Source organism: Molossus molossus, unplaced genomic scaffold, assembly GCF_014108415.1.
Source record: "Molossus molossus isolate mMolMol1 unplaced genomic scaffold, mMolMol1.p scaffold_m16_p_16, whole genome shotgun sequence".
Taxonomy (NCBI): Eukaryota; Metazoa; Chordata; class Mammalia; order Chiroptera; family Molossidae; genus Molossus; species Molossus molossus.
In genome coordinates this window covers 37,754,068-37,775,267 of record NW_023425351.1, presented here as the reverse complement: position 1 = coordinate 37,775,267, position 21,200 = coordinate 37,754,068, and the positions used below count along the sequence as shown (strand labels likewise).

The 21,200-nt window shown below is 39.9% G+C and overlaps 1 protein-coding gene across 1 annotated transcript in view; it reads left to right on the top strand.

Moving 5' to 3' along the window:
- Positions 1 to 364: 364 nt before the first annotated feature.
- CDH17 (cadherin 17) overlaps positions 365 to 21,200 on the top strand; it is a 62,110-nt gene continuing 41,274 nt past the window's right edge. The window contains exons 1-4 of the mRNA XM_036264345.1: positions 365 to 415; positions 5,384 to 5,482; positions 18,463 to 18,597; positions 19,470 to 19,608. Coding sequence (XP_036120238.1) covers positions 365 to 415; positions 5,384 to 5,482; positions 18,463 to 18,597; positions 19,470 to 19,608 — 424 coding nt within the window. The remainder of the gene's footprint in view (positions 416 to 5,383; positions 5,483 to 18,462; positions 18,598 to 19,469; positions 19,609 to 21,200) is intronic.

Sequence of the window (21,200 nt, the reverse complement as noted above, 5' to 3'; positions counted from 1 at the left end):
TCTATATAAAGATATATTTAAAAATATCCTCGGGTGAGGAATAAAAAAAAAAAGAGTGAAAATTATACTTATTGCCTAACATTTAAGACCCTTAAATGAACATTATAATAAAGTGGAGTCATTAAAGAAATGGAAGAAGCATAAGCTCGATTTGGGATGTTGACCTGTGCATTGCTATGATGAGGCATTGTGAAGCTTCTGGAAGACTGGGTGGTTCCATACAGAGGCAACACTGGCCTTTAGGGATCCCATTCTACTATGTTTGTAACTTGTCTTTTCTGGTTGGAAATACATGATTTCAACAGGCTGGCAATTAATCGCTTTGCTCTCTGGTTTATTCACAGGAGAGTAGTAAAAGAAAACCATGATGGCACAAACCCAGCTGCACTGCGTGTGTCTCCTCACACTTTACTTGGTAAGAGAAGAGGATGTTCTTTCTTTATTTACTAAAATGTTTTCTGCCATTCTTCTATCACATACCAGGGGAATGATGGTTATCACTTTTTAAAAAGTCTATCAAAATGAATTCTCCTACACAGGACACAGTTTGCCCCAGTGTGATATTTTTGATGAAATGGCTACAAGTCCTGTGTCTGTACTTTCTCTTCAGCTCTTAAAAGCCAATAGTACTTGGGAATGATTTAAAACAAATCTATCTACTCAGGTTTAGATTTCTATGTATAGCTAAAAGCACACTGATACAGGCATTACTCTAAGTCCTTTGATCATGCTATTTTTTTTTTTAACTTTGATCATAAAAAATTACCACTAAAACATACAAAAAAGCATTTTATCTATTTGCAACCCTGCTCTGCTCTGTATTTTTCTTCCCATATATATTTTAGTGTTTTCTAGTGAAATTTGTCTCTAGCTATTTGTTGAGCTAACCTTATTGATTGGCAAGCTTCTAGAGGTTGGAACTGGATGAAACCTGGAGAAATACAACCTTCAACCTGATTTTACTAATGAGATTCATAAATGTCACACACTTGCCAATTTGTTATATTATGAAGCAAGATTATGGGGAAGCCTTTGCTTTGTCTTTAGAAGGAAGCTTCTAGATGCTCACACCTCAAATCTTGGTTCTTTTCTTCTGTGACCCAAAAATAACATGTCAGATTTCAAGTCCCAGAGAGTTTCCTAGAGCCACACAGTTCAAAATTTTGACAGTGAGATAGAACTAAAGTTTTGAAACTACCATAGTCTTCCTCCCAGCACTGGGGGCCTTGGGGTGTGGAGGAGCAGATAATATGCAGTTCAACTTGATGGGCCATGTGTGTCCTCTAAGACCAGGGGCTCAAAGCTTGTTGCTAGGACCGCTTAAACTTGACTTCTGTCCCCACTTGACTTCTGTCCTCTTCCCACCCTCTGAAATGTCCTTTGCTATCTATATTATCACAGGGCTGTGGTGAAGTCAGACCTAGGTTCAAACTTGGCACTGTGACTGACCAGTGATAGGAACACGGGTGAGCTACTTAAGTGTTGAACCTCAGTCTTCTGCCCTATGAAAAGGGTGTGATAAGAGTGCTTGCTTTGTAGAATATTGTGGCAGTTAATGAGATAATGCATTTTTAAAGTCCTCAGTTCAGTGACTGGCCCAGTCTAACTACTCAATACATATTAGCTCTTATCATTTCTTCAGTGTTTTAAATATTCAGTGTCTGCACTCATATGGACGCTGACCTCCATGGGGAAGAGACTGTTTTAGTCATCTTTGCAGCCTCAGCACATAGCACAGTGACAGGAATAAGGTAAAAAATAAATACACATTATGGGCTTATATCGGAAACAACAATAGAGCTGAGCAAGAGAGAAGATTCTATCACAATGCCTTGATATCAGCGGGCTCATCTGCTTTGTGTCCAAGAAGAGGACATGCATTTTCCTTCCTGGATACAAGTTGAAAATAAGTTTTTCTTCTCTCTACTCTCATTCCAGTGGGATTTTTACCTATCGTAGGAGATACTGCCTAAACACTGCTGACAGCAAGGGCCGTGCCCAGGAGACAGCCGCCAGCACAGCTGTCTCTGAAGGAGGAAATTGCTACCTGTGTGGTGGGCTTTCAGGGTCGTTGGGGTGGTCACTTCTCTCTCCTGCCTCCACTCACCTTCACTCCCAGGCCCTTTGCTATAAGGAACGAAAGTTTAATTGAAGCTTCTTGCCTTTAGCATAAGGCTTTCATTAGCAGAAATAGTCACTTGAAATGGTTGCCAGTCATGTATTCCATACTGAAAATGACTTCTGTTCTTTTCCGAGAACTGGTTTTCATGAGGGAGTTAGAAACACTGCAGGAATATATTGCAAGTGCACTGAAGAGAGAGTAAGTAAGTAATTCAGGGTTTGGGAAAGGGTGCTGAATGGGGAGGAAGGCAGGGAAATCAAGGAGAACCCACCCATTTTAGAGTTTTACCCAGGACTATGCTTCTTCCAGAAGGAGGAATAATTAGGCATTGATACTATATAGTCAGCACCGAGAACTCCTGCTGGAAAGTGCAGCGAGCGTGGCTACTAGGCAGGCACGTGTCCTTTGATGGCCCAGAAGGCAGGGTAGCAACACGGTTCAGAGGGGGGGGCTTGGTGGTCCACCAGGGCTGGCTCCCTCCTACTGCAGCAGTATCAGCGTCTCTGCTGTGGGCCTTCTCTGGAGATAGTTGCCTGACTGATACTGTTGAGGACCAGAAGAAAGGATGTTTGTGGAGGGTTTCGTCCCATAGCGGCCACACAGGAAACACTCAAAAATGTCCATACCGTTCTCTTTCCTTCTTTCCCCTTTTTGTGCAAGATGGAGGATGTTACTCTCTCCAGCTCCCGCGCAGACCCTCTGGTTCTCTCACATATTTCCGCCACACTGCCCTTCTCAGTTCTGGCCGTTGGCCTGATGACTCATGGTGTGCACGTGGGATTTGAAATCTTTATAGCCTGAACAGCTATGTTACTGGGCAGGAAGAAAGATTTGTTGCCCTGACATAAAATCCCAACTTTGAACCTTGCACTGAGATGTGTTCTCCTTTCCTGATAGGTGAGCCAGCTTGTCCACAGAGGAAAAACACAGGCTGGTTTGTGGGGTTTTCCTGACTAATGTAGTTTTCCTCTAGATACCATCACTGGTGAGATCAACGGAAATGCTGACTACTTGCTGATGTGAATGGAAATTGATGAAGGCAGTTTTCTGTTAAGCAAAAGGCCCACGTAAATCACTGCCTTCATCTTGGAGCAACCGTGGTGGCACCTGGCCAACTGCACTGAGTTCTTGCGCCCCACCTTCCAGAGGAGCTAATGGAGCTGGAGAAGATGTAGAAAAGAAGTGGCGTAATAGGGGCTTATTTTCCTCAGATAACAAGGGGCCTGAAGTGGCAATCCAGAGCAGGTGTAGCAATTCTGCAATATTATCAGACTTGGGCTTCTATCTTTGCTCTATCATTTTCTGAGCTTGTTTTGTCCCCTCATGGTTTCATGATGGCGACCACAGCTATGGACACAAGTCCATTGTCTGAGCAACAGCAGGGAAGTGTAAAGGGTGATGCCAGCCACATTTGTCTTTTTGTTTTTTAATCAGGGAAACAAAAGCTTGACCAGAATCTGCCTGCAGGTTTCATGAACCAGAACTTGGTCACTTGGCCACCCTCCTAGCTGCAAAGGAGTCTGGGAAAGAGAACCTCTGAGAGAGAGGTTAACAATAGCCAGGGACAGCTTATCCAAGAGCCTGCCACAACTCTGAAGGAGAGGAGACCAGTTTCCAAATTCTTCTGCCTTCTCCTTTGTTTTTGTTCCTTTACCTGATAATCAGTATCGACTCAAGATTCAATGAACCAAGGGGTCTAGTGTAAGATCACTTTTTCTCCATCACTCTCTTGTTAATTGTTTTTGAGTTAGTTTCAGAATTTCCATGGCAAGAATATACTTGCTCTTCCAAAAGACGTGGCAAACACATTCTCTCCCCTTCCCACCCATTTCTTACATATTTTGCTTTACCTGTCTAGTTCAAAAACCATTGACTTTCCATATGCTTCTGATTCTAACCTATTTCACTCCTGATTTCCAGCACAAGTAGGAGGTCTGGAGAACCACTTGGAAAGGAGGGGAAACCAGCATTGGGATGGGGGCTAAATCTTTCCTCCCACAGGATGCCCCTCAAAGGGTGGATTTGGGGCTGGCTGTCACTTCCTGTGTGCCACCTGCTCCACTCTGCACCTTCCTTTCAAAGGTGCAGTTGTCCTGGGAACAAAGGCATGGCAGGGGCATGTGCTGAATGCTCCCCACTGTCCCTGGTTGGAAATGGTGGGAGTCCCACATACCCTCCCACACACCCCAGCTGTGGCTGGCTTCCTGCCGGGTTGTCTCTGCTGCTTTTGCTCCATGTGGTGGGTAATGGGCACATATTGTCTGGGAAGGCCAGTTTCCGAGTTGCAGGTTTGAATCCTGCTTCCTGCAACTACCTGGCCAAATTGCTTAGCCTTTCTGCCTCTGAGTCTCACCACCTGTAAAACAGAGCTAACCATAACAATTTACCTCCCTACGGTTGCCGTTAGGACTGTGTTTAGGACAGAGCTCAGCACATACTGACTCACCAGGTGTGAGCTCTTTTAAGTGTTCCAGACACTATTTGCTACTGTTCTAGCCTGAATTTGGGCATCTGCACAGGGCTGCTTGCCTTTCAAGTGCAGGGCCTTTGGATTTTAGAACCATTAAGGGGTTACTGCTAAAATAAACATCTGTACTTTAATTTTTTTCTAAATGAATATAGATTGCTCATCAAATGTTAAAACGGTAAGTTTTTCTTAAGGTTTAGGTTCAAATTTAGATCAAATTTGACTAGAATTTACCATGTTACTATGTTCCAAGCAAGCATTGTACTAAACACATCTGCATATTCTTTTTCCCCTTATAAATTCAATCATCCCTGGGAAGACTGTGAGCTCTAAAGTGCTGTGAGCCTTTCATGAATTTCCTTACAAGCTCGTAGAGGTGCAGGGGGGTGTTTTAAGAAGCTGGTGTAAACCATCTAGAATTCAGAAGGCAGAGTGGCACTGTGGGAAGATCATGAGCTTTCGTTCAGTTAGATCCACGTGTGTGTGCTGTGTCAACACTGACGGATTTTACTCTGAGCAAGTAGCTTCACCTCTCTGAGCCTCGTTTGTAACATGGGAGTTAATATTCTCCCTCTAGGGCCGCCGCTTGAAATGGATAAATGAGAGAAGCAGGCAAGGCTTGGCATAGTAAAGCCTCAACAAATATTAGTCCTCTTTGTGTTTTGGCCAGATTTCACAATGCGTTGAGGCAAGTTAACATTTTATGTTTCATGTATCAGTCCGGGAAGCCATAATGAAATTAGCAAGTGATACAGTCAGAGTAAATGGTGATGCTAATTTTTCTTTTTTAACAGACAACTGGACATGGCCAAGAGGGAATGTTTAGTGGACCCCTGAAGCCCATGACATTTTCTATTTTCGAAGGCCAAGAACCGAGTCAAATCATATTTCAGGTAATGACTACTTTTGATCACTGTCATCTTGATTTCCCATGTTCTCTGAGCAGACTTTTCTTCTTTTCTTCTGTGCAGCAGGAAATAAAATAGAGGCGTGGCAGCTCTCATTATCACGAATAATTTCAGCAGCTAAGTTAAACAGAGGGATGAGTGGCCTTAGTATTGCAAGGTGTTGTACCTGACATCCTCCTTTGGACTTCCTCAACTGTGTCTGGGGCGAGTTCTCCCATCCTGGGAGCAGGGATCTTGGTGCCTGTAGGCTCTGCCTTCCCACCCCCTCCACCAGGGATGGGAGGAGTTTGGGGAGTGGGATGGCCATCGGGCTGTCTGTTCAATGTGCTTACTACGTGAAGCGTTTGAAAATGTGGGTTCTCTGGAGAAGTGCTGGGATGGAGTCTGCCTTGCCAAAGGCCTGTTTTTGTCACCACTGCCTCTGAGCCCAGCCCTGGGCCCTTGCCTGTGGGTTGACCAACCCACTGGGAGAGGCAGTCACCTTCTTTAGGTAGGTAACCAAGAAAAGCATTGGATTAAGGGGTGACCTGCAGGTTGGAGTGAGAGACTTCAGATATAAAGGGCTCTGAAATAGTCCTGGAAATGTACTAGAGAGGGAGAAAACACGTTACTGCATTTACCTGAAGTCCCCCGGGGAAGCCCACTTGGACGTAGAGTGGTTGAAGATATGCTGAGAGGCCTCTGGGGGTTGCCCATGACCCCTAGTCCCCGATATACCAGGAGAGCAAAAGAGGGTTTCTAAACTACCTTCTAAGGCAGATGCCTTCCATTGTTTATTGGACAGCTCTGTCCACCGAGGAGAGGCTGAGAGCGGCTCACGCCCCTTCTCTCATTTGGTGTTAGTGCAGAGGGCCCAGAGTGTGGCTGGCAGGGGTGCACATGTGTCTCTGTTCAGCACTGCCTTGCAGGGTATTACAGAGGTCTTGACCTCTCCAGTTGGAGAAATGCTTTGGAAGTTAAGGCTGATGGGAATTCACTTGGAGAGTACGGGAGAAAAGGGTCGTCCAGCAAAGGCGCAGCATGGACAGCTGCCCTGTGCTGGGAGAGGGCAGAGCACACTCCGAAGGCTGGCAGAAAGCCGGTGTGACTGGGGAGCACAGAGCAAGGAGGAGAAAGCAGGAGAGGAGGCTGCAGAGATAGCGAGGGCCCTGACTCCTGGGCGCTTAGGGTTTCTCCCAAGAGCAATGGGCCCGAATCAAGTTTCCATCCAGGAAAGACTGGAGGGAAGGAAAGAGGACGCAGGGCCGTGGCAGCGGCTCGCTCACGGATCGGCTCCTTTACTTACTTCCTCGGCCTTGCCTGGGGGCACTTCGTTGCAGATTCTCTCACTTTTTTTTTTCATTTCCTTTATGTATTTTATGCTTCATAAGTGGAGAAGAACTTCACGGGCAAAGCACACGCTCATTTTCTTTTATGGACCATGGATGAAGTGCCTTCATGTACAAGGCACTGTACTGGGTGTGGGGATACAAGATGACTCCCAGCCCGGCCGGTGTGGCTCAGTGGTTGAGCACTGACCCTGCACCCAGAGGTCACCCATTCGATTCCCAGTCAGGGCACATGCCCAGGTTGTGGGCCCGATCCCCAGTGGGGGGCATGCAGGAGGTAGCCAATCGATGTTCTCTCTCATGGATGTTTCTATCTCTCTCTCCCTCTCCCTTCCTCTCTCTCTAAAATCAATTTAAAAAAATTAAAAAACAAAATGCACCAAGATGATTTCAAAACCTCCTGCCCCCAGTGAACTCACAGGGTAGGAGAAGAAAACTACCGAGCATGCAAACCCATGCAATGAAATGTTCTGATTGGAGTCTGGTGGGATGCAGAGGGGACAAAGGGCAGGTGAAGGAAGGGTGGCCAGTTTTAAATGATGGTATTGGGTGAGCAGAAAATGTTTCATTAACCCTTAAATTGAGTATTAAGTATTAAAAGATGAGCAGGGGCTCGCACATAGAAACCAGTCCCTGAGTATAGCACCAGAAAAAGCATCAGGGTGTGCCTTTAGCAAGGAAATGCAAGATGACCAGTGGTCCAGGGTTCAGGGTGAGAGGTGGTATGCAGTCAAAGGTGAGGCTGCTGAGATCAGCAGGAGCTGGACTGGCCCTTTATCCTGTGGAAGGCTGCAAGGCACCACTGGGCAGTCAAGCAAGGAGTGCAGGTATTAGATCTGTGGCCAATCTGAGAGTGTGTTGAAGGGGATGAGCCTAGACACGGAAACTGTACTAGTCTAATGGAAGTGATGGAGGCCTATTTTAAATAAGTACAAAGGGTACCAGAGGGAAAGAGATGAAAAGCAATGTAAGGAAGTCTCACCTGTGGGAAATGAATATACATGAACTATGAGTGTATGAAATGAAAGAACAGAGGTGTTGAGAATAACTCTTGGGTCTCTGGCTTGCTTGACTGCATAGTTTGTGATGTTTGTGTGTGTGGTGGGGGATTGGAAAAGTGAATGAATAAGTTTTAGGCTTATTGAGTTTTGAGGTTGTCTGTGGGGCAGCTAGCTGGAGAGGTCCTGGCGGCAGTGGTCTGGAGGTAGAGCGAGCAATCTTCCTCATGTAGGTGCGAGTCCAGTGCTTGGTGTGCCGTGTGAGCCTGTGTTTAGTGAGTTATCTCAGCTGCCCCCAGGGCCAGGCAAGTGCGGAATGAAGCTATATGGAGATAAGAAAACAATAGTAAAAACAATACAGGAAAAAACCCAACTGAGCAAATGTGAAATTAAAAGGGTTCTGATACTTGGCTTTAGCATATGGGACTCCAGGGAGTTGGGACTGTGGCAAACTGAGAGATGGGATTGGATCGTTTGTGCTCCAATTTTCACAAGTCAGTATTTAGGTACAATATTATGGGATTTTAAGATTTTTCAAGAAGTCAGAAAATTTTATATTCATGTAAAATTTCCTAACTTAAGAATATTGATACCGTTTTTTTGTTTGTTTTTTTAAATCATCATGTAAGCTAAACTTAACATATTTCTGGGCCACAGAGTCTGTGGTTACTTCTGAATGAGGTGACTCAAGGGCAGAATAGAGTAGGTAGGTGTTCTGTGATCCAGGCCCACATTCCATTGAACAGAATCAGGACTGCATATAGAGGCAATTCCCAATATACATACAAACATCACAGACCTGGACACTGCTTGACAGGATCATTCAGTAGTCTCTGAGGCTCCTACATAGAATACTTACTTTTGTGTTCTTTTTCCAGTAGTCATGCTGAAAAACTTATCTCTTCTTGTCAGAAAATGATAGCCTAGTGGTCATGGCTGAATGTTTCTTGTTTATGGGTGAGTGTGTTGGGATGGAGGAGTAAGAAATGAAGGGAATGTCTTTCCTAGGATCACAAAATCGTTGTGTTAGAAAAAACCTCAGAGATTTCTGATACCAACTGGTTGTTGCTTTTTGTTGTTGTTAATCCTCACCAGAGGATATTTTTTTCCCATCGATTCTTAGAGAGAATGGAAGGGAGGAGGGATGGAGAGAGAGAAACATCAATGTTTCAGTCACATTGATTTGGTTGCCTCCTGCATGCTCCCCAACCAGGGCCTAGGATCAAACCTGCAACCCAGGTATGTGCCCTTAACCAGGAATCAAACACAGGACCCTTTGGAGTGTGGGCCGACACTCAAACCACTGAGAAACACTGGCCAGGACCCAACTAATTGTTTTACAGATAGAGAAACTGAGGCTTAAATAGGTTAATAAGCTGAGGCTGGAAAGCAGTCGACTTCTAGTCAAGCATACCTTACTCTCTCATCTTTGTATATGAAGATAATGCAGCAAACCGAGCTTTGGTAAGAAGTACCTTTGAGCTCTTTATTACAGTGTTGGAGAAGAGTTGTACATCTCCTCATCCAGCAACATTTGAAATATTTTTGCCTGGAGTTAGAGACACAAAGCAAGCTCATTGCTCCATGAGGTTGATCCTTGGGTTATTAACATATCTTCAAAAAAAAAGAAGAAGAAGAAGAAGAAAAGAGAAAAGAGAATGTCAGTGGTGGTCAAGGGAGTCTCAGTACTCTGCACCCAGTTCTTGTCTCGCTTGTAGGAATGAAATCAAACAAGAGACAACAAATAGCAGCTAAAGCAGGCAAGGATTTATTTGTAGGAAAGAAATATACTCAGATGGGACCTGAGTGGGCAACTCAGCCAGCCAAAACCAAACCAGGTACCTTGAGCGGGCAGCTCAGCTGGCCAGGAGCAAACTGAATGCCCCAATATTTGGGAGTTCAGAAGATTTATACCACTAGGCTAGAACACCCCTAGGCAAGGAGTGAGTCTCCCCTTTCCTCGTGTCTCAAAGTTATAAGTTAGATCTTTAAATTATAAGGCTTTTTCACCTTGGTGTTAATGCACTGGTTAGACCATATCCTGGAGGAGGTTTGAATTTTTCCTACTCACATAGGGCCTATTTTCATTTTGTAATACCTCACAAATACTTTCTCTAAGCCCCAGCTGCCTCTCCCAGCTCATATTTTTCTATCTGCCTACTCTAACAAAAAGAAGAAAAAAAAAAAAAACCTAAATAGCTACAAACTTTTTTTCTTTTTAAAAATCATTTCTTTTCTTTATTCATTTTAGAGAGAGCAGAAGGGAGAGGGAGAGAGAGATAGAAACATCGATGAGAGAACATCGATTGGCTGCCTCCTGTATGCCCCTGACTGGGGATTTGGTCCACAACCTGGGCGTGTGCCCTGACTGAGAATCCAACCAGCGACCTTTTGGTGTGTGGGTTGATACTCAGCTACTGAGCCACACTGGCTGGGCTACAAACTTTTTTTTCACTGAGGATTTTCAACTAGTTCAAGCACAGTAGTCTCAGAGGCTTCTATATAGTAACACAGTACAATAACACAAATCCAAGAAAGGTCAGATTTTTTGTATTGAGATATAACTCACATACCATAAAATCCACTATTTTCAAATATACTATTCAATGGTTTTTAAAATATCACAAAGATATCCAGCTACCACCACTGTCTAATTCTAGGACATTGCATCAGCTTTAAAGCAACCATGTACCATTAACAGTCACTCATCATTCTCCTCTCCTCCCAGCTTCTGGCAAACACTAAGCTACTTTTGGTCTCCACAGATTTGCCTATCTAGATATTTCTTATAAATGGGGTCATATAGCATATGGCCTTTTGTATATGGTTTCTTTTATTTAGCATAATGCTTTCAGGGTCATTCATACAGTAACGTGTATTAGTATTTCATTCTTTTTTATGGCTGAATAATATTGCATTGCATGGATATATCACTGTTTGAATATCCATTTATCAATTGATGGACATTTATGGCTATTATGAATAATGCTATTATGGGCATTCATCTACCACTTTTAGAAAGGATATATGTTTTCAATTCTCCTAGATATATAATTAGGAGTGAAATAGCTAGTCATAGTTTAATTTTTCGAGAAACTGCAAAACTGTTCTTCATTCTCAAAACTATTTTGTATTTCCATCTGTATTGTTCTGTATAAGAGTTCTGATTTCTCCACTTCCTTGCTAGCACTTGTTATTATGTTTTTCATTATAGCTATCCTAATAAGGGTGAAGTGGTATTTCTTTTTGATTTGGGTTTGCATTTCCCTAATGACTAATAATGTTGAGTATATTTTCATGTGTTTATTTGTTATTTGTATTATCTTTTCTGGAGAAATGTTTATTCAAAATATTTCCCTATTTTTTAATTAAGTTATTTGTCTTTTTAATGATATAAGAGCTTTTTATATATTCTGCATACAAGTTCCTTGTCAGATATATGATATCCTCACACTGTATAAATTATCTTTTCATTTTCTTGATAGTATAATTTGAAACACAAAAGTTTTTAATTTTGATTATGTTGTTTATGCTTTTTTTTTTTTTAAATCCTCACCAGAGGATATGTTTTTATTGATTTTAGAGAGAGAAGGAGGGAGAGGGAGAGAGAGAAGCATCGATGTGAAAGAGAAACATCAATTAATTGCCTCCCAAATGCATCCCAACTGGGGATCAAACCTACAACCCAGGAGTGTGCCCTGACTTGAAATTGAACCCGTGACCTTTCCATGAACAGGGCAACACTCCAACCAACAGAGCCACACCAGCCAGGGCTGTTGTTTGTGCTTTTGATGTCATATCTAAGAAACTATTGTTTCATCCAGAGTCCTGAAGATTATGTCTGTGTATTCTTTTCAGAGTTTTATAGTTTTAGCATCTACATTTAAGCCTTTGATGTATTTTTAGTTAAGTTCTGTGTGTGGTGTGAAGTAGGGATCCAACTTCATTCTTTTGCATGTGGATATTCCAGCACCATTTGTTGAAAACACCATCCTTTCCCCCACTGAATTATCTTAGCACCTTCATTAGAAATCTATTGACCATAAATGTAGAAGTTTATCTCCAGACTACTAATTTCATGATATTGATCTATATATCTACCTTTTTAAAAAATAAAAACAAACTGTTTTTATTGATTTTTAGATAGAGAGGAAGGGAGAGGAAGAGAGAGGTAGAAACATTGATGAAGAAGAAGCATCGATCAACTCCCTGGGCATGTGCCCTGACTGGGACTTGAGCTCGTGACCTCTTGGTGCATGGAACAACGCTCAGCCCACTGAACACCAGACAGTCTATATATCTATCTATTCTCATGAATACTGTAGCTTTGTAGTAAAGTTAAAAATCAGGCAATGTTAAATGCTCCAACTTCATTCTTTTCAAATATGGTTTTGGCTATTCTGGGTCTCTCCCATGTTCACATGAATTTTAGGATAAGCCTTTCAATTCTAATAATGAGAAAACTATGATTTTGATAGAGATTGTGTTGAATCAGTATCTAAACTTGGGGAGTATTACCATCTTAGCAATATTAAGTTTTTGAATCCTTGAACATAAAAAATGTTCAGTGTTTCAATCCCATGAAATGATTTTCTATTCATTTAGAGCTCCTTTAAATTATTTCAATAATGTTTTTCATAGTTTTTGGTTTATAAATCTTCCATTTCTTTGGTTAAACTTATACTTAGGTATATTTTATTAAATATCATTTACAGATTGTTATTTGCTAGTGTATACAAATACATTGATTTTTGTATGTTGATCTTTTTAAAAATATGTTTTTATTGATTTTTTAGAGAGAGAGGAATGGAGAAATAGAAACATCAATTGGCTGCCTCTTGCATGCCCTGCACTAGGGATTGAGCCCAAAACCCGGGCATGTGCTCTGACTGGTCATCGAACCGGGACCTCTCAACACTCAGTTCACTGAACCACACCAGCCGGGCTGTATATTGATCTTTTATCCTGCAAACTTATTAGACTTATTTATTCGCTGTAATAAATTTGTCAAGACATTGCAGATTCAGTTCCAGACCACCCCAGTTAAAGTGAATATCACAATAAAGCAAATCACATGAAGATTTTGGTTTTCCAGTACATATAAAAGTTATGTTCACACTATATTGTAGTCTATTAATTATGCAATAGCATTACATCTAAAAATATGCATACCTAAATTTAAGAATACTTTATTGCTAAAAAATACTAACAATCATCTGAGCCTTTAGTGAGTCATAAATATTTGGTGGTGGAGGATCTTGCCTCAGTATTTATGGCTGCTGATTTGACCCTTCCCGCAGGTCGAGCAATGAGGACTCTAGATGGGGAGTGAGCATGAGGAGGGACAAGAGACACGAGAAATGGAGACAAGACAGGGTTCTGATCAAGTCTCGTTTACTCTGGGGAGATCCACAGTATATATAGGGCAAGAAGCAGAAAAACAAGAACATTTGTTGCCAAGCGATAAGTTTGTGGTAACCACCCCAAAGCAATTTCAAGTAAATATCACATAAATATCCCGGGTGGAACAAAAGATAAACAGCATAACTGGCTGAGTAAATGGTTACTTAAAGGAATGCAGAAACATTGTATACAGAGGTATCCTGCTTGGGGCAGGAGATGGCAGAGCAGATTTTAGCAAAATGGATGCCATGCAAACAGTCTCCCACACTGACTGATCAGGGTAACTGTTGCTAAAGGTTAGGTGGCTATGGCAATTAAAAAAAATAAGACAACAATGAAATTTTCTGCATAGATGACTCTTTCACTTAAATACTGAGAGGTTATTGAAGGATTATTTTTAAAAATTATTTATATTAATTTATTTTTGTTACAGATGTTTCTCCTTTTTCCCCCATTGACAACTTTCTCCCCATCCCACCTCCCACCCCCATCCTGTCTATGTCCATTGGTTATACATACATGCATATAAGTTTTGTGGTTTATCTCTTCCCTCCCCCCTACCTCTTCTTCTGAGGTTTGTCAGTCTGTACCCTACCTCTATGTCTCTGGGTCTATTTTGTTCATCAGTTTGTTTTGTTCATTATATTGAAGCATTATTAATTGGCCTAATTTTTTTATTGTTGTATTTTATAGAATAGAGAGGCTCGAGGGGAGGGCAAGAGATGAGATAACAGCCAGTCAGTGGAGCATTCAAAACAAAAACAACATTTATTACTTAAGTTTGCAATCTTATATGGACATGGTTCATGGTGTCTTCCAATAATTACAATAATAATGTCAAAGATTTTTTTTTATCACAGACCACTATAACAAATGTAATAATATCAAAAAAGTTAGAAACATTGAGAGAATTACCAAAATGTAATTCTCATGAAGTGAGCAAATGCTGTTGGAAAAATGGTGTTGATAGACTTGCTGGATGTAGGGTTGTCACAGACCTTCAATTTGGGAAAACACAGTATCCTCAAAACACAATAAAGTTAAGCTCAATAAAATGAGGTATACCTGTATAGATTTCCCTCTAAGTACTTGCTTAATCTGTATCCCATTAGATTTGATATGTTGTGTTCTCACTTTCATTCATCTAATCATATTTTCTCATTTCCCCTTTGACCAGTTGGTTATTAGAGTGTGTTATTTCTATATATTTTCCCCAATTTCTGTTGATCTTCTATTTTTATATACATTATTAAAGTGACATTTTGGAGTCAACAACTATATTCTCCCTTTAATTCCTAGTTTTTACTTCGTGTATTTTGGGGTCTTGGTAGGTACATATATGTTTATAATTGTTATAGTTTCTTGATTAAGTGACCCTTATAGAATGTCTTCTTTTTTTTTTTTTTTGTCTCTAGTAAGAATTTTTGTTTTAAATTGGTATTATTTTAAAGTATGTTTTCCCCTCATGGTATAGATTAATTTCACCCTCATTTTAAAGAATAATGTTTTAGATATACAATTGCCAGTCATTTTCTTTCGGCACTTGGAATATACTGTTCCACGGTCTTTCTGCTTCCATGAGAAATCTGCTGTTTTTTTTTATTTTTTATTGAGGATCCTTTGTATATGATGAATCTTTGCACTTTCAAGATTCTCTCTTTGTCTTTCACATGTTTTATTATGATGTGTCTAAATTTGAATGATGTGTCTAAATTTGGGTCTTTATGAGTTTATTGTATTTGAAGTTTATTCAGCTTCTTGGACATGTAGATTAATGTTTTCTCTCAAATTTGGGACATTTTGGTTATCCTTTGTTGAAAATCTTTCTGCCCTCTTCACTCTTTCTTTCCTTGTATGTCTCCCATTATGCATGTCCATTGTCTCTAGGTGCTGTTCCATTGTCTCTAGAATTCTGTTAATAATATTTATTGATTCTTTTAAAATTTTCTTCAGGTTGTATAATCTCAATTGATCTATTTACTGATTCTTCTGCTTGCTCAGATCTACCATTGAGCCCTTTTTAATGAATTTTTCATTTCAGTTATTATACTTATAAACTCCAGAATTTCTCACTGTTTTTTAAATTATTTTTATGTCTTTATTGATATTCTCTATTTGGTGAGACAGTGTTCTCATACTTTCCTTTAGTTCTTTAGAAATAGTGTTCCTTATTTTTTGAAACTATTTAAAATAGATAATTTAAAGTTTTTACCTATTAAGTATAATATGTGGGCTTCCTCGGGGGCAGTTTCTATTGATTGCTTCTTATACTGTATAAGGGCTTTTCTTTTATTTGCATGGCTCCGAGTCATTTGTTGAAAACTGAACATTAAAAATACTATGATGTGGCAACTCCCGAAATCATGGCCCTTCCTCTTCCCAGGATTTTTTTGTGACGTTTGTTTGTTTAATGTCTTTAAACAAACTAATTGAACTAATTCTGTAAACTAATTCTGAACTAATTCTGTAAAGTCTGTACTCTTTGTCATGTGTGGCCATTGACGTCTCTGCTCAGTTAGATTAGTGTTCAGCTAATGATTGAATTGAGATTTCCTTAAAAGCCTTGAACCAATAAATTTTCTAGCCTTTGCCAAGGGGCACTGCCAAGGGAATATTGAGCACACCTTCAAGGATGTACAAAGTAATTTACAACTCTTCCTTAGCCTTCATTTCCTGCTTCTGCAAAGCCTCAAGGTCAGCCAGGGGTGAGAGATTAGGGCCTTCTAAAGTCTTTCCAGGGCATGTGCACAGCCCTGCTATGAATGTGGCCTTCTAGACTTCCAGGAACATGTTGGAGATTTTCAATGTCCCTGAGGGTTATCTCATTTCACAGCTTTATTTTTTAAGTTTTTTTGTCAGCTTCTTGTTTGCATCAACTGTTATCACTGCCTCAAGTAGCTGCAATATTAAACAATTACTGCTGATTGCTTTTGGCAAATTCCCCGGGGAAGGGGGGGGGTCACTCTTTGCAGTGAGTAAGCTCTGAGTTAGGTTTAAAAAAAAAGTCCTGTGAGTAAGTGTTTCCAGAAAATTTTGAGATAGGCCAGATAATAACAGTTCTTTGAAGATGGGGCATTTGGAAACTCTAAACCCCTTCACCCCCTCCATAGTCCATAGTATTGTGGTTGTGAGGCTGTTGGTTTTCAAGGCAACTACATCTTGAGAAAGCGCAATAGAATTAAGGCAAGTAAAAATAATCACAAAGCTTAGTCTTACTAATAGTAATTTTCTTAAATAAACACTCCTTGAATTTTACAAGCATTTGCTTCTGAAAAAGTTGATATTTATAGTTTTTACCAATTTCTTACTGCTTTTATGAAGGGAAAGTCTTTTTGTAGATCCTTACTCCACCTTTTCCACTGATATACATGCCTTTTACTTAAATACAAAATAATAACACTTTTATTTATTATATAAACAACATCATAACAATAAGCAAACACTCACAAAGAAAACTCTTCTGCAGTCTTCCCCACTTACCACATCAACTGTTTTTTAAAATTCCATTTTTTGCCCACTGACATGAATATTTTTAGTACTATTATAATCATAATCTAGATTTACTTATACTCTCCTTTTGTTACATTGCACCATAACATTGTTTCTTATGCTTTATAATTTGTAGAATGAACGTTTTAATGATTAAAATTCTGTCAAATTTATGTGCTATAATAATTTTATCATCTTTGTTTTTGACCACTTATGTGTTATCAACTTGATTGGTATTATAAATAAGGCTACTTATGCTATAAGCATGTAGTTTAAAAAATATCTCCTTAGCATAAATTTTGTTTAGTAATGTTTGCTATCAAAGACTACATACACTTTATTTTATGCCTCAAGTTACTTCTAAAAGGATTATGCTAATTTACATTTCCATCAATAATATATGTTTCTTTACATCCTTTCCAACATCCTGAAACATTGGCTATTATTCATTTTTTATTTTTTTATCCTCACCTGATGACATTTTTCCACTTTTGTTCAGATAGAGTGGGAAGGAGAGAGAGGATGAGAGAGAGAGAGTGAGAGAGAGAGAGTGGAGAGAGAGGCATAGATATGAAAGGGACATATTGAGTGGCTGCCTCCCGTACAACCCCAACCAGGGCTGGGGATGAATCACAACTGAGGTACATGCCCTTGACTGGAATCAAACCTGTGACCCATTGGTCCATGGGCTGATGCTCTAACTGCTGAACCAAACCAGCCAGGGTTATTATTGATTTTTAAATTGATTAATTAAAATGTACTAAAATTATTATTGAGGTTGAACAACTTTTATGTCTGATTTATTTTACAAACATTTTTTATTCTGTGGTCTTTAAAATGCTATAGCTTTTCAATAATACTATGATAACTATGTATGGTACTAGGTGGGTACTGGACATATCAGGGGGAACACTTTGTAAAGTATGTGATTGTCTAATCACTATGTGCTATACACCTGAAACTAATACAAAATAGTATGGAAAATAATTGAAAAATAAAAAATTTTAAATTTCTAAAATTAAAATAAGTTCTATAGCTTGGTCTATAGTTGATATTTTCTTCACGTCTGAAAAAGTAATTAGGAGATTGTCATATAGAATCTTATCAGGTTAAAGCCACTTTTAAATTGTTTTCCTTAATATTAAAATATCTCTTGCTCAGCTGGTGTGGCTCAGTGGGTTGAGCAACATCCCATGGACCGAGAGGTCCCAGTTTGATTCCCTGTTAGGGAATATGCCTGAGTTGCAGGCTTGATCCCCAGTAGGGGGCATGCAGGAGGCAGCCAATCGATGTATCTCCCTCACATTGATGTTTCTATCTCTCTCTCCCTTCCTCTCTCTAAAAAGTCAATAAAAACATGTGCGTGTGTGTGTGTATCTTACTTGTTGTCACAATATTTAGAAGTACTAAACGATATCTTTTTTATCCTAGCAATAAAGCTACTCTTTTAAATATTTCTTAAAAGTTATTAAGAAGTCATATATTCCCAGAAAAATCTGATCCAGTACCAGTTACAATTTAAAGTATTAATTGACTTTTGCCCATATATTAAAGTATATTGTACATTGTTTCTTGAAGGAAATGTATTTTGAATGTTAGTTCATGTTCAAGCTAACTTTTAGAATGTGTCACTTTAAAAACTCAGAACTTCTTAATCAGTGATTGTACAAATGAAAATACCTGAAATTAGTGACTTTCTACAAAATTGTTTTTCTTACAACTTCATCTAACTTTTCCTTTTTCCCAGTTTAAGGCCCGTCCTCCTGCTGTGACTTTCAAACTAACTGGGGAGACAGATGGAATATTTCAGATACAACCAGATGGACTTCTGTATCACACCAAACCTCTGGACAGGGAAACAAGAGCTGTTCACAAACTCGAGGTGAATTGAGACCAGAAAATGTCACCTAATTCCAACCTTTCTGAGCATCCTTTGTCCAGGAAGTATCACTGACACCTCCTTCCCTTACATAGAACCCTGTTAGGGCTCTCCTGACATTAATGGTATGCTTGGTAAACCTGATGTGTCCATTTTTTACCAGCTACAATGGGGTATGGCAAAGGTCCCTTCTTCCTTAGGTTTTTGACTACAGCAACCTAATTTACATTGCCAAGGCCCACAGATGGCATTACTCGTTCAAGTATGGCATGCTCAGGCACGTGGATCAAAACCAAGCCAACACATCCGTGATTTTCACTGGTACCTGCCTGTGTCTTTTGTGTGGGCTCTGGATCCACAAAGAAGGCAGCATCAGTGCTGGGATGGAGCTTCTTTGGACTTTGCAAGAAACAGAAATAACCAATGGTCAGTTTTTGTGTTTGGTATCTGAATATGCAGGCATAATAAAGAGCTAATTGTGGGGAAATAAGAGAAAGCCAAAAGCTTTCTGTTTGGTGACTTCTACTGTTGGATTTGCAGGTTGACCATTAAAATGCCTCTGTAAGAGAACATCATGACACTTCTATAGCCTCAGGGTCAAAGTGTTCTTATGTCACTGACTCCAGGTATTTAGAAAAGAAGCATGTCTAGTGTCCAGCATACCCCACCACTAGAAAAAGTCATGATAATCCAGGTTTAACTGATTGGGCCCCTGTTTTAGCAGCTCCCAATTTGGGCTTTTATGGGTGTCTTTCTCCCCTACTTTTACCAGGTGTTGGTTCTTTGAGCTCTAATTTACCCCAAGTGACTTTTGTTATGTAATGTGAAGTCCAGTTTCACCAAGATAGTTAGTTTCCTTTCCCTTTCTACATCAGGTCTCAGCCCTGGATGCTCACGGAGCTACAGTGGAGGGTCCAGTCCCCATCACAGTGGAAGTGAAGGACATTAACGACAATCGACCCACGTTTCTCCAGTCAAAATATGAGGGCTCAGTAAGGCAGAATTCTCGCCCAGGTAATAGGAACACCTGAAGGTATTTATGGAAAGATGGAAGGGTATCAGGCAGGAGGGGCAGATTTGTGTGGCTAACAGCTGCAACTGTCATTCATTAAGCACTTACTATATTATTTAAATTTCACCACAATCCTCTGGGAGTTGTTTTATTATCCCTATTGTTCTAGGTCATGTTTCTCAATCTTGGCACCATTGACATCTTAGGCCTGATAATCCTTTTTTTTAAAAAAATCAGGTGCTGTTATATGCATTGTAGGATGTTTAGCAACATCCCTGACATCTACTCACTAGAAGCCAGTAGCAACACCTACCACTAAATTGTGACAACAAAGATGTCTTCAGACATTGCCAAATGTTCCCTAAGGTTTCCCATTTGAGAACCACTATTCTAGAGTGAGCTTTAGAACACCTTAGAGCTCTACAACACTTTAGAATACTCTAGAAAGTGAGCTCATTCTCCCATATCTTCCCAGGACCATGACCTTTTCATGGTCACTGTTGGCTCCTGTTTCTTTTTCTTCTCTTACTTCCAACCCTAGCTGTGACTCACCCATTCACTATGCTCCTACCCTTCATTGTCACAAAAGCCCATCAAGGCATAGGTGTGTGCCACAGACTTTACTGAAGATTTGGGGAGTTGAAGGAGCTTTGCATCAAAACAGTGCACAAAATAAACATGAATATTAGACTTCCAAGTTCTCAGAAAGATTCTTGGCCATTTCTGTCAACTCACTGTCAAGTTTCCCTCTCCACTACTTAATCCTCTCTCTCATTCGTTAATGCCCACTTCCAATAACCGAGGAAACTTTATTATGTAGAGCAATTTTACTCTCTCTGTCCCTAAAATTTCATACTAAAGACTCTCTAACAAGCTCTGCTACATAGGAATCTTCCATATCTTTCCCTTTCTCTCTTCATCAATAGGATCTTCTAGATTAGTGGTTCTCAAACTTTTTGGTCTCAGGGCTCTTGTATTTCCTTAAAATTATTAAGGACTCCCGGCCCCCAGTTGGGGTCGTGTGGGTGGCAGCCAGTCAACGTGTCTCTCTCACGTCGATGTTTCCTTCTTTCTTCCTTTCTCCCTCCTGCTCTATCTGAAGATAAATGCCAAAAAAAAAAAAAAAAAAAAAAATTATTAAGGACTTCAGTGAACTTTTGGATATATCCAGTGTTGTTATATGTGGGGTATATCCAGAAGAGTGCTGGTAAATGTTTAATAGCTCTCTGTCTGGGGGAAAAGCCCTGCCTGTAGCATTTACCAATTTCTGTGGTAAAAATAAAAATATTCCTACAATGGCCTTTCTAAGCTATCAGTGTTGTTAATAATTTGCTCACAAAACTTCTGGAAAATCAACAATTGGCTCTCATGAGCTGGCTCCAGTACATCACTGGTTGTATCTACCAATATTTATATTAGAAATTAAAACTGAGAAACTTTAAAATACTTATTAATTCATTTAAAGTAATAAACATTTTAATAAAAACTATATTTTCAAGTACAAAAAGATTAAGAAGAATGACATTGTTTTCATCTTTGCAAATCTCTTTAATGTCTGAATTAATTGAAACAATTGGATTCTCATGTCTGTTTC